At 40.7% G+C, this 14,403-nt stretch overlaps 1 protein-coding gene across 3 annotated transcripts in view; it reads right to left on the minus strand.

The window, feature by feature from the left end:
• LOC117511008 (long-chain-fatty-acid--CoA ligase ACSBG2-like) overlaps positions 1-14,403 on the minus strand; it is a 46,433-nt gene that overhangs the window by 24,744 nt on the left and 7,286 nt on the right. Inside the window, exons 1-2 of one of the 3 annotated variants that reach the window (XM_034170942.1) lie at positions 8,285-8,447; positions 7,948-8,192 (exon numbers count right to left, since the gene is read on the minus strand). In XM_034170942.1, the coding sequence (XP_034026833.1) occupies positions 7,948-8,127 (180 nt within the window). In that variant the 5' untranslated portion in view covers positions 8,128-8,192; positions 8,285-8,447. Of the gene's footprint in view, positions 1-7,156; positions 7,230-7,947; positions 8,193-8,284; positions 8,448-14,403 lie in introns of those variants that run through there. The other 2 variants (XM_034170941.1, XM_034170943.1) reach the window with 2 other exon arrangements.

Genomic DNA, 14,403 nt, shown 5'->3' on the forward strand with positions numbered 1-14,403 from the left:
AAAAGGTCGGATACTTTTCTCACAGACCTCATATATACAACCCCTGGCAAAAATGATGGAATCACCAGCCTCGGAGGATGTTTATTCAGTTGTTTAATTTTGTAGAAAAAAAGCAGATCACAGACATGACACAAAACTAAAGTCATTTCAAATGGCAACTTTCTGGCTTTAAGAAACACTATAAGAAATCAAGAAAAAAAGATTGTGGCAGTCAGTAACAGTTACTTTTTTAGACCAAGCAGAGGAAAAAAATATGGAATCACTCAATTCTGAGGAAAAAATTATGGATTCACCCTGTAAATTTTCATCCCCAAAACTAACACCTGCATCATATTAGATCTGCTCGTTAGTCTGCATCTAAAAAGGAGTGAACACACCTTGGAGAGCTGTTGCGCCAAGTGGACTGACATGAATCATGGCTCCAACACGAGAGATGTCAATTGAAACAAAGGAGAGGATTATCAAACTCTTAAAAGAGTAAATCATCATGCAATGTTGCAAAAGATGTTGGTTATTCACAGTCAGCTGTGTCTAAACTCTGGACCAAATAAAAACAACATGGGAAGGTTGTTAAAGGCAAACATACTGGTAGACCAAGGAAGACATCAAAGCGTCAAGACAGAAAACAAAGCAATATGTCTCAAAAATCGAAAAATGCACAACAAAACAAATGAGGAATGAATGGGAGGAAACTGGAGTCAACGTCTGTGACCGAACTGTAAGAAACCGCCTAAAGGAAATGGGATTTACATACAGAAAAGCTAAATGAAAGCCATCATTAACACCTAAACAGAAAAAAAAAACAAGGTTACAATGGGCTAAGGAAAAGGAATCGTGGACTGTGGATGACTGGATGAAAGTCATATTCAGTGATGAATCTCGAATCTGCATTGGGCAAGGTGATGATGCTGGAACTTTTGTTTGGTGCCGTTCCAATGAGATTTATAATGATGACTGCCTGAAGAGAACATGTAAATTTCCACAGTCATTGATGATATGGGGCTGCATGTCAGGTAAAGGCACTGGGTAGATGGCTGTCATTACATCATCAATAAATGCACAAGTTTACACTGATATTTTCGACAATTGAAAGGATGTTTGGGGATGATGAAATCATTTTTCAAGATGATAATGCATCTTGCCATAGAGCAAAAACTGCGAAAACATTCCTTGCAAAAAGACACATAGGGTCAATGTCATGGCATAGGGTCAATGTCAACGAGCAGATCTGATTTGATGCAGGTGTTAGTTTTGGGGATGAAAATGTACAGGGTGATTCCATAATTTTTTCCTCAGAATTGAGTGATTCCATATTTTTTTCCTCTGCTTGGTCTAAAAAAGTAACCGTTACTGACTGCCACAATCTTTTTTTCTTGATTTCTTATAGTGTTTCTTAAAGCCAGAAAGTTGCCATTTGAAATGACTTTAGTTTTGTGTCATGTCTGTGATCTGCTTTTTTTCTACAAAATTAAACAACTGAATGAACATCCTCCGAGGCCGGTGATTCCATAATTTTTGCCAGGGGTTGTATATATAAAAGCTTGCTGATGATTCCACAAAACTTCTAGAAACTTTGCTTAAAGAATGATAATTTTTTGAATTGAGTATTTGTCCCAGTGAGATACGAGTAAGTCAGCATTAAAGAAAGAAAATCAATTAGCTAATCATGGCATGCATAGATTAGGACGGATCAATCTTACATTATCTGAAAAACAAAAATAAGTAAATGAGAGAATCAGCTCAGTTCATTACTTGAAATTGTTGATGTTCTAATAAAACGTCTATGTGTGGTTTGCCTAAATTCAGAGTGGTAAGATGGCCACCACTTTGCTTCACTGGTGGTTGGCTCTCACTCCGGTATTGTATCACTTCCTGTTCTGGAGCACAGCGGTGTTTTTCTGTATCTGTTAGCTGTTTAATCTGCGCAGTTAGATTGATCTAGTTATCTAGATTACGATTTGTTTCCCAGTGTAATCTTTACGTGCCTTAACTAAAGCACTCCTTCTGCTGAATCACCTCTAAATTATTTACACATTATTCACTTTGCGTGTTTTTAGGAATCCGCTAGCTTAGCGTAGCTACTAGCTCTTAGCCGGTTTAGCATGGCGGCTTCTCCTGTCTCTCCCGCACTTTTCTGCTCTGGGTGTGAAATGTTTAGTTATTCCTCGGCCTCCTTTAGCAGTAATGGTACTTGTAATAAGTGTAGCTTATTCATAGCTTTGGAGGCCAGGCTGGGCGAATTGGAGACTCGGCTCCGCACCGTGGAAAATTCTACAGCTAGCCAGGCCCCTGTAGTCGGTGCGGACCAAGGTAGCTTAGCCGCCGTTAGTTACCCCCTGGCAGATCCCGAGCAGCCGGGAAAGCAGGCCGACTGGGTGACTGTGAGGAGGAAGCGTAGTTCTAAACAGAAGCCCCGTGTACACCGCCAACCCATTCACATTTCTAACTGTTTTTCCCCACTCGACGACACACCCGCCGAGGATCAAACTCTGGTTATTGGCGACTCTGTTTTGAGAAATGTGAAGTTAGCGACACCAGCAACCATAGTCAATTGTCTTCCGGGGGCCAGAGCAGGCGACATTGAAGGAAATTTGAAACTGCTGGCTAAGGCTAAGCGTAAATTTGGTAAGATTGTAATTCACGTCGGCAGTAATGACACCCGGTTACGCCAATCGGAGGTCACTAAAATTAACATTAAATCGGTGTGTAACTTTGCAAAAACAATGTCGGACTCTGTAGTTTTCTCTGGGCCCCTCCCCAATCGGACCGGGAGTGACATGTTTAGCCGCATGTTGTCCTTGAATTGCTGGCTGTCTGAGTGGTGTCCAAAAAATGAGGTGGGCTTCATAGATAATTGGCAAAGCTTCTGGGGAAAACCTGGTCTTGTTAGGAGAGACGGCATCCATCCCACTTTGAATGGAGCAGCTCTCATTTCTAGAAATCTGGCCAATTTTCTTAAATCCTCCAAACCGTGACTATCCAAGGTTGGGACCAGGAAGCAGAGTTGTAGTCTTAGACACCTCTCTCCAGCTTCTCTCCCCCTGCCATCCCCTCATTACCCCATCCCTGTAGAGACGGTGTCTGCTCCCAGACCACCAATAACCAGCAAAAATCTATTTAAACATAAAAATTCAAAAAGAAAAAATAATATAGCACCTTCAACTGCACCACAGACTAAAACAGTTAAATGTGGTCTATTAAACATTAGGTCTCTCTCTTCTAAGTCCCTGTTGGTAAATGATATAATAATTGATCAACATATTGATTTATTCTGCCTTACAGAAACCTGGTTACAGCAGGATGAATATGTTAGTTTAAATGAGTCAACACCTCCGAGTCACACTAACTGTCAGAATGCTCGTAGCACGGGCCGGGGCGGAGGATTAGCAGCAATCTTCCATTCCAGCTTATTAATTAATCAAAAACCCAGACAGAGCTTTAATTCATTTGAAAGCTTGACTCTTAGTCTTGTCCATCCAAATTGGAAGTCCCAAAAACCAGTTTTATTTGTTATTGTCTATCGTCCACCTGGTCGTTACTGTGAGTTTCTCTGTGAATTTTCAGACCTTTTGTCTGACTTAGTGCTTAGCTCAGATAATTATAGTGGGCGATTTTAACATCCACACATATGCTGAGAATGACAGCCTCAACACTGCATTTAATCTATTATTAGACTCTATTGGCTTTGCTCAAAAAGTAAATGAGTCCACCCACCACTTTAATCATATCTTAGATCTTGTTCTGACTTATGGTATGGAAATAGAAGACTTAACAGTATTCCCTGAAAACTCCCTTCTGTCTGATCATTTCTTAATAACATTTACATTTACTCTGATGGACTACCCAGCAGTGGGGAATAAGTTTCATTACACTAGAAGTCTTTCAGAAAGCGCTGTAACTAGGTTTAAGGATATGATTCCTTCTTTATGTTCTCTAATGCCATATACCAACACAGTGCAGAGTAGCTACCTAAACTCTGTAAGTGAAATAGAGTATCTCGTCAATAGTTTTACATCCTCATTGAAGACAACTTTGGATGCTGTAGCTCCTCTGAAAAAGAGAGCTTTAAATCAGAAGTGCCTGACTCCGTGGTATAACTCACAAACTCGTAGCTTAAAGCAGATAACCCGTAAGTTGAATGGCGTCTCACTAATTAAGAAGATCTTCACTTAGCCTGGAAAAAGAGTCTGTTGCTCTATAAAAAAGCCCTCCGTAAAGCTAGGACATCTTTCTACTCATCACTAATTGAAGAAAATAAGAACAACCCCAGGTTTCTTTTCAGCACTGTAGCCAGGCTGACAAAGAGTCAGAGCTCTATTGAGCTGAGTATTCCATTAACTTTAACTAGTAATGACTTCATGACTTTCTTTGCTAACAAAATTTTAACTATTAGAGAAAAAATTACTCATAACCATCCCAAAGACGTATCGTTGTCTTTGGCTGCTTTCAGTGATGCCGGTGTTTGGTTGGACTCTTTCTCTCTGATTGTTCTGTCTGAGTTGTTTTCATTAGTTACTTCATCCAAACCATCAACATGTTTATTAGACCCCATTCCTACCAGGCTGCTCAAGGAAGCCCTACCATTATTTAATGCTTCAATCTTAAATATGATCAATCTATCTTTGTTAGTTGGCTATGTACCACAGGCTTTTAAGGTGGCAGTAATTAAACCATTACTTAAAAAGCCATCACTTGACCCAGCTATCTTAGCTAATTATAGGCCAATCTCCAACCTTCCTTTTCTCTCAAAAATTCTTGAAAGGGTAGTTGTAAAACAGCTAACTGATCATTTGCAGAGGAATGGTCTATTTGAAGAGTTTCAGTCAGGTTTTAGAATTCATCATAGTACAGAAACAGCATTAGTGAAGGTTACAAATGATCTTCTTATGGCCTCAGACAGTGGACTCATCTCTGTGCTTGTTCTGTTAGACCTCAGTGCTGCTTTTGATACTGTTGACCATAAAATTTTATTACAGAGATTAGAACATGCCATAGGTATTAAAGGCACTGCGCTGCGGTGGTTTGAATCATATTTGTCTAATAGATTACAATTTGTTCATGTAAATGGGGAATCTTCTTCACAGACTAAAGTTAATTATGGAGTTCCACAAGGTTCTGTGCTAGGACCAATTTTATTCACTTTATACATGCTTCCCTTAGGCAGTATTATTAGACGGTATTGCTTAAATTTTCATTGTTACGCAGATGATACCCAGCTTTATCTATCCATGAAGCCAGAGGACACACACCAATTAGCTAAACTGCAGGATTGTCTTACAGACATAAAGACATGGATGACCTCTAATTTCCTGCTTTTAAACTCAGATAAAACTGAAGTTATTGTACTTGGCCCCACAAATCTTAGAAACATGGTGTCTAACCAGATCCTTACTCTGGATGGCATTACCCTGACCTCTAGTAATACTGTGAGAAATCTTGGAGTCATTTTTGATCAGGATATGTCATTCAAAGCGCATATTAAACAAATATGTAGGACTGCTTTTTTGCATTTACGCAATATCTCTAAAATCAGAAAGGTCTTGTCTCAGAGTGATGCTGAAAAACTAATTCATGCATTTATTTCCTCTAGGCTGGACTATTGTAATTCATTATTATCAGGTTGTCCTAAAAGTTCCCTAAAAAGCCTTCAGTTAATTCAAAATGCTGCAGCTAGAGTACTAACGGGGACTAGAAGGAGAGAGCATATCTCACCCATATTGGCCTCTTCATTGGCTTCCTGTTAATTCTAGAATAGAATTTAAAATTCTTCTTCTTACTTATAAGGTTTTGAATAATCAGGTCCCATCTTATCTTAGGGACCTCGTAGTACCATATTACCCCATTAGAGCGCTTCACTCTCAGACTGCAGGCTTACTTGTAGTTCCTAGGGTTTGTAAGAGTAGAATGGGAGGCAGAGCCTTCAGCTTTCAGGCTCCTCTCCTGTGGAACCAGCTCCCAATTCAGATCAGGGAGACAGACACCCTCTCTACTTTTAAGATTAGGCTTAAAACTTTCCTTTTTGCTAAAGCTTATAGTTAGGGCTGGATCAGGTGACCCTGAACCATCCCTTAGTTATGCTGCTATAGACGTAGACTGCTGGGGGGTTCCCATGATGCACTGTTTCTTTCTCTTTTTGCTCTGTATGCACCACTCTGCATTTAATCATTAGTGATTGATCTCTGCTCCCCTCCACAGCATGTCTTTTTCCTGGTTCTCTCCCTCAGCCCCAACCAGTCCTAGCAGAAGACTGCCCCTCCCTGAGCCTGGTTCTGCTGGAGGTTTCTTCCTGTTAAAAGGGAGTTTTTCCTTCCCACTGTAGCCAAGTGCTTGCTCACAGGGGGTCGTTTTGACCGTTGGGGTTTTACATAATTATTGTATGGCCTTGCTTTACAATATAAAGCGCCTTGGGGCAACTGTTTGTTGTGATTTGGCGCTATATAAAAAATTGATTGATTGATTGATTGATTGTAGGGAGTGTGTGGGCCAATGAGCTATCCAGTAATATATAGAGATCAGTGCTCTACAACCCTGGAAAAAGACCAATGGGTTGCTGCAGACTTTACTCTGAACGCCCCCTGGTGGCCATTTCTGGCCGATGAAAACGTCGCCGACCTCTATACAAAGACGTAATTTGGTCACTTTTCAAAGGGGTCAGTCTCATCAATAAAGTCAATTAAATGTACAATGGTTCATTTCAGGTCAGCTTGGTGTATAAATCTCATCGTTTCAGGCACTGAGAGCTGTCAGCTGACTGTTAGAAGCAAATTAGAGACAAAACAAAACCAGCTGATTTCAATAGACAATCAATGCAGCCCGAGGTGGTTTTCATCAGGCGACCAGTCGTGAAAGTACGAATTCACAAATTCTTGCCTTCGGATTGGCCACTTCACCGGAAGTGACATGGCTCCGTGTCAATCCATAGAGCTAAAATTTTAATACACTGAAGCAAAAACATGGAAGTTCCCAGAAGGTTTTGCATTCAAAGCTCAGATGATAAAGATGTCCATAAATTACCTGAACGAACCAAATTAAATAGTAGTTTCCATTCAACATGCAGTTTATTCAGAGTACAGAAAGTATTAACTGAATTCAAAATATTATAAAAAATACTCATGAAAAATAATTTTAATAATCTAATTAATACATTTACATTTACCTTCTGCTCCTCCATGTCCTGGAGGTGATGCCAGTTGCCTTCATGTCAATTTCTCCTAAAGGACAAGTGTATAAACTCCAACAGGAACAAATGTATGATTTTAGGGATTACAAACATTTCTAGCCATTAAACTTTATTTCAAAAAATGTAATGGTTTTCAACATTAGCTGAAAAGCTAATCCATGAATGAATAAGAGCAAAATCACATATTTCTGATGTTTGCCAATCCAGATTCGGATCACCTCCAAAATTCTGTGGAGTTGTCCATACGTTAATATCTATCTGTGGTGGAAATTTGCTGAGAATCCATGAAGTAGTTTTGACATAACCCTTCAAAGCCTATATAAAGTGAAACCTGATCCAGAATCTGGATCATCTCCAAAATTCAGTGGAGTTTTCCATGGCCTATATGTACCTGTGGTGCAAATTTGGTAAGAATCTGTGACGTAGTTTTGATGTAATCCTGCTAACAGTAATCCTTCAATGCTTATATAAAATGAAACTTGATCCAGAATCCAGATCACCTCCAGAATTTAATGGAGTCTTTCACAGCCGAATATCTATCTGTGATGAAATTTTTCTCAAAATCCGTGCAGTAGTTTTGACGTAATCTTGCTAACAGACAGACAAATAAACCCTGATGATTTTATTACTTCCTTGGCAGATGTAAAAAATTAACCCTGCTAATTAGCTGTTAGCTGATGCCACCCACTGCGTATAACACTGACTGCTTTGTATTTCAAGCACACTTTTGCTCAGAATGTACAAAACAGGTCGGTTAGCAAACAAACCTTGAGAAAACTTTTTGCAGCAGCTCGGCACTGATCATAGTACTGTTTCCAGGTCAGAGTGACCCATTGTCCCTCTTTTTTGAACACCAGAGCCGGGTGATCCCCGAAGCTATTCACCGTCTCCAGGAACATATGATGGATGGTGATGGGGGTTTCTGATGCCGGGCCGGATCCCTCCATCCTCAGCCTGACCGCCTTGTCTCTGCTGGTGGACCACAGCTGCTCAGCAGGAGCAAGAGCCACCGCTGCATTGATGGAAGACACAACAACACCTTTAGGTTCAACCACATGAGGACAACAAGGGTGGCAACGACCTGCCATGGTGGAGCCGCCGCACCGTCACAGTTGGTTCCCCGTTAAACAGCAGAGTGTGAGCTGACTGAACCTGCAGGTATCTCTAGACTCATGTTACATGTGTGTGTGTGGGTGTGTCTGACAGCTGCTGATATGCATGCTGTGCACCAAAGAAGGACTGCCTGTGCTGACACCTGAGACCAAAGAGGAAGCTCCATCTACCTACCAAACAGGTATGGTCAGAGGAAAAATGTAAACAACAAACAGCGGTGTTGTTTGATGTAACCAAAGAACACATGGATTAAATGTGATACTTTGTTTTCCAAACTGCACAGATCTGCATGTCATGAGCATGAGGCATTTGTTTTTTAATCACATCGTGATCGACTTTCTTCATCACTATTTTATTCAATTCAGTGCCGTTCATATATTGCCAGGGGTGCACATAACTGGTACTCATGGTGCTTGTGCGTGCTAAACATAAATGATGCGTAGCAGAAAACACAAGGGAAGCGTTTCATAAAAGGAAGGCAATGACAGATTGTCGGAAAGGTGTTTCCCTCTGCTGTGCATCAATGATGTTTAGCACACAGGAGCACGAGTACCAGTTATGTGCACCCCTGTATATTACCAAATCGCAACAGAAGTCACCTCAAAGCACAATATACAGTGTATTAGTCCATGAGCCAGTCATCAATTTTGACCTCATCAGTACCACTTAAAGGGAAGAAACGACACTTATAATCCAGCCTCAGTGTATCATGGCCTACACAAAAATGTATGATAGCCATCCCAGGGTGGTAGCTGTACCCAGGTAGGGGTCAATGAATAATTACACAGAGGTCAAGCTTTAAAAATGCTCCAGTCATGTTGAAAACTGTATCAGATTACTTGTCTGATCATAACGATTCCAAAAAGGTATAGTTTGGACTATCTATAACGGAATGTTCTGGAGTTATGGGGTCAAAACAGCAAAAATGGTGACAAAGATCTGTTTCAGTTTGTACAGGGGTCAAAAGTTAAAGTTGCGCCAATTTCAGTAAAAAAAAATTATGCAAATTATTGGTTGAAATAAAAGGATTAATACATGTAATAGTTTTGACTGTGTTGAATGTTTGGTCTCCAATGTAAAGGTCAAACAAGGTCAACATCCATTGGATTCTATGACATGTGACATACACTCAACAAAAATATAAACGCAACACTTTTGGTTTTGCTCCCATTTTGTATGATATGAACTCAAAGATCTACAACTTTTTCCACATACACAATATCACCATTTCCCTTAAATATTGTTCACAAACCAGTCTAAATCTGTGATAGTGAGCACTTCTCCTTTGCTGAGATAATCCATCCCACCTCACAGGTGTGCCACATCAAGATGCTGATTAGACACCATGATTCGTGCACAGGTGTGCCTTAGACTGTCCACAATAAAAGGCCACTCTGAAAGGTGCAGTTTTGTTTTATTGGGGGGGGATACCAGTCAGTATCTGGTGTGACCACCATTTGCCTCATGCAGTGCAACACATCTCCTTCGCATAGAGTTGATCAGGTTGTCATTTGTGGCCTGTGGAATGTTGGTCCACTCCTCTTCAATGGCTGTGCGAAGTTGCTGGATATTGGCAGGAACTGGTACACGCTGTCGTATATACCGGTCCAGAGCATCCCAAACATGCTCAATGGGTGACATGTCCGGTGAGTATGCCGGCCATGCAAGAACTGGGACATTTTCAGCTTCCAAGAATTGTGTACAGATACTTGCAACATGGGGCCGTGCATTATCCTGCTGCAACATGAGGTGATGTTCTTGGATGTATGGCACAACAATGGGCCTCAGGATCTCGTTACGGTATCTCTGTGCATTCAAAATGCCATCAATAAAATGCACCTGTGTTCTTTGTCCATAACAGACGCCTGCCCATACCATAACCCCACCACCACCATGGGCCACTCGATCCACAACATTGACATCAGAAAACCGCTCACCCACACGACGCCACACACGCTGTCTGCCATCTGCCATGGACAGTGTGAACGGGGATTCATCCGTGAAGAGAACACCTCTCCAACGTGCCAAACGCCAGCGAATGTGAGCATTTGCCCACTCAAGTCGGTTACGACGACGAACTGGAGTCAGGTCGAGACCCCGATGAGGACGACGAGCATGCAGATGAGCTTCCCTGAGACGGTTTCTGACAGTTTGTGCAGAAATTCTTTGGTTATGCAAACCGATTGTTTCAGCAGCTGTCCGAGTGGCTGGTCTCAGACGATCTTGGAGGTGAACATGCTGGATGTGGAGGTCCTGGGCTGGTGTGGTTACACGTGGTCTGTGGTTATGAGGCTGGTTGGATGTACTGCCAAATTCTTTTACGTCTTTGGAGACGGCTTATGGTAGAGAAATGAACATTCAGTACATGAGCAACAGCTCTGGTTGACATTCCTGCTGTCAGCATGCCAATTGCACGCTCCCTCAAATCTTGCGACATCTGTGGCATTGTGCTGTGTGATAAAACTGCACCTTTCAGAGTGGCCTTTTATTGTGGACAGTCTAAGGCACACCTGTGCACTAATCATGGTGTCTAATCAGCATCTTGATATGGCACACCTGTGAGGTGGGATGGATTATCTCAGCAAAGGAGAAGTGCTCACTATCACAGCTTTAGACTGGTTTGTGAACAGTATTTGAGGGAAATGGTGATATTGTGTATGTGGAAAAAGTTTTAGATCTTTGAGTTCATCTCATACAAAATGGGAGCAAAACCAAAAGTGTTGCATTTATATTTTTGTTGAGTGTATATTACCCTGTAACATGAAAACTAAGCATGACAGATGGTGCAAACTATTCCTTATTAGAACCCTATTAACCCAAATAATAATTTGCATCATTTTTTTACTGAAATTGGAGCAACTTTAAATTTTGACCCCTGTACAAACTGAACTTCACCTTTGTCACCATTTTTGCTGTTTTTACCCCGTAACTCCAGAACATTCCGTCATAGATAGTCCAAACTATACCTTTTTGGAATCGCTATGATCAGATAAGCAATGTGATATAGTTTTCAACATGACTGGAGCATTTTTAAAGTTTGACCTCTGTGTAATTCTTCATTGACCCCTACCTCAAGGTCAAGGTTAGCCACCTTTGAACTTGTCCAAGTTCTGTGTCCTATGAGTCAGTATCTGACACAGACAGCAACAAATCTGGGTGTAAAACTGAATAGTGATCTTAAATTTCTTGCTCAGATTAGGTCAGTAGTCAAGTCCAGCTTTTATCAACTTAGACAACTGGCCAAGGTGAAGCAGTTTCTTTCACTGCATCAGTTTGAGATTTTAATCCATGCTTTTATCACTAATCCCCTGGACTACTGCAATGCACTTTATGTTGGGCTAAATCAGACACTGCTTACCCAACTACAGATGGTGCAAAATGCTGCTGCTCGACGTTTAGTTGGTATTAAAAAATGCAAACACATTACACCGATTTTGGCCTCACTTCATTGGCTCCCAGTTCATTTTAGAATTGATTTTAAAATTATCTTCATGGCTCTGCCCCACCATATCTATCTGACCTGCTCCATTTATACGTCCCCTCACGCTCACTCAGGTCAGCTGATCTGTCACTGTTAGTTATCCCAAAGTCAAAGAGGAAGCGTAGAGGTGACCGCGCTTTTTCAGTCGCTGCCCCAAAACTGTGGAATGATCTTCCTTTGCATATCAGGCAGGCTGATTCTCTCTCTGCTTTTAAATCTTCTCTTAAAACACATTTCTTGTCTTTGATTTTGAACTCAGCTTGAGATGTTGGTTCTTATTGTTTCTTGTTTTAACTGTGGTTTATTTATTTATTTTTATGTGTTTTAACTTGCTTGTTCTTATTTGTGTACAGCACGTTGGTCATTGGCATGATTTTAAGGTGGTTTTAAAGTGCTTTATAAATAAATTGAGATTGAGATTGAAGAATGCTCCCTGTGAATTTGAAGACCCTGGCAGTAATAGGACTGGAGTTATGCTAAGCACAGACAGACGTTCAGACAGAGACAAACAGACGGATGGGTGGACGCACATGAAAGCCTTCACAATACCCGATGGCCATATTTTGATGGCCTCAGGTAAAAAGCAGTGGACTCAGTGGTCACATGACTGAGCACTTTGCTTTCATCTGATACAGTCTTCATGCCTGTGAAAACTATTTTTTGCTGTCCTTTTTAATCACTGCTGTTGGTTTTACCACCAGCCACACTGACACTACTATAGCACTCAGGTAACCTTCAGAGGGGGGCAGAGGGTCAGAAAACAAGACAATTCAACCCACAGAATTTTACAGTGAGTTGCTACTTTGGTGCAGAAAATTTGCTTAATCTATGTCAAAATCTTTCCTTTTATGTCTTTTTGGACATGATATTTTAAACATCTGGAATCTGTGCATGTACATTTCTTTGTTGGTGTTGACAGAAGCTGTCTATTTTACAATGTTGGATCTTTAAAACTGATTCATTTAAATGACTTAAGGGGAGTTGATGCTATAGTGGTTAAGAGGTAGGTCTGACACCAGGGGATCCACGGTTTAAACCCACCTTAATCCTCAAGTTGCTCCTGGTGTGTACTAAACGTCTTGCATGGCAGCACCCTGACATCTGTATGTGTTAATGGGTGAATGCGAAGCATAATATAAATGCAGTCCATTTACCTAGTTATTTTGTGGGTTAGTCCTATGAATAAAATGCCAAACACAACATTTGTCCGTTTGTGTGTATGTCTCTGTGCCCGCAGCCCACATATCTGAGGAGAGGGCAAGAGGCCAACCCCAATATGGGCAGAGGTGAAACACGGAAGTAAGAACACCGACAAGCTCAACTAACAAGCTAACCTCGTTTGGTGTGGCCATTAAAAGTTATGACCTGCTTATTTCCTCAGTAACTGTGGCTCACCATCTCCAAGGTACAGATAGCTACAAATAGTTACAAATGCTAATGCTGTTAGCACCTTACTGACAAGCTCAGCTATCAGACTAACCACGGTTTGACTGTTTATTGCATGATTTTTTTTTTGGGGGGGGGGGGGGGGGGGGGTGACTGAGTGGTGGTTCCCATAACAGCTTTGTTTTGGTGTGGACATTAAAAATTATGACCCCCTTATTTTCTTAGTAACTGTAGATTAACGACCGACCTAATGTTATGAAGGTACCAATAGCTGCTACAAATGCTAACCAGTTAGCAACCCAAATTACATCACACACCTATTTTATTCAAAGCAAATATTGGCATAAACACATCTTAGATGATCTGTTGGGAAGAATTAAACACACAGTAAGCCATATTATTACCATGGCAGTAATTATGTGTAACAAGGTGAAGTGGGGATTGAAAAGATGTTCCTACTGGCTTGGTTAGCAGGTTATTCCTCTTTGGCTGAGCTGGTCGGGCCTTGTTCTCATGTACAAGCAACTTGGTGTTCAAACCCCACCATGTCGACAAAAAGTATGTCATATATGCATAACTTATGACTAAAAATGTCTGAAACTAAAGATTTCATGATGCTATGCAACAATAAATACAGATGCATGTTTTTAAAAGTCTCACTGACTTAAATATGTAGTAGTAGTGAAATTGAGATGATGGGTTTTTGTTTAGAGGTGACAGCTACTTAGTCAAGTAGGTTATTTGGTAACCGGAGGGCTGACTGGTTTGGATCTGGGTTTGAGTTTTACTCTGAAATGTGGAAGTAAATCTGTGCCATTAGAGTTTGAATTTTTAAGGTTGATTTTTTTTTTTTTTTTTTTTTTTTTTGCATCAAAATCAGAGTTTGAGGTTGAATTTCTAAGGTTGACTATGTTTCGCATCAAAATATTTATTCAGCCTCAAAAACTTCATCCTAAAAAAAATTTCAACCTCAAAAATTCAACCTAAAAAATGGAAACGCAGGGAGAAGCAATCGATCCCTGTCTCAGTCATCCAACCTACAGTTCCTTGATTGGAGAGTGGCGTCAACTCAAAACGGTGCCATTTTGGTTCTAACCGCACTGAACTACTGAATGGACCTTTTATGTTTTCAACATTTTTTAAAATCATTTAGCCACATACAGCAACACATCCAGGTACAGGTGCTATCAAAATAAATATAAAAATAGTTAAGCTGTCAAATTTACAATTTATGATGATTTAT

The sequence above is a fragment of the Thalassophryne amazonica genome, chromosome 5 (assembly GCF_902500255.1).
Source record: "Thalassophryne amazonica chromosome 5, fThaAma1.1, whole genome shotgun sequence".
Taxonomy (NCBI): domain Eukaryota; kingdom Metazoa; phylum Chordata; class Actinopteri; order Batrachoidiformes; family Batrachoididae; genus Thalassophryne; species Thalassophryne amazonica.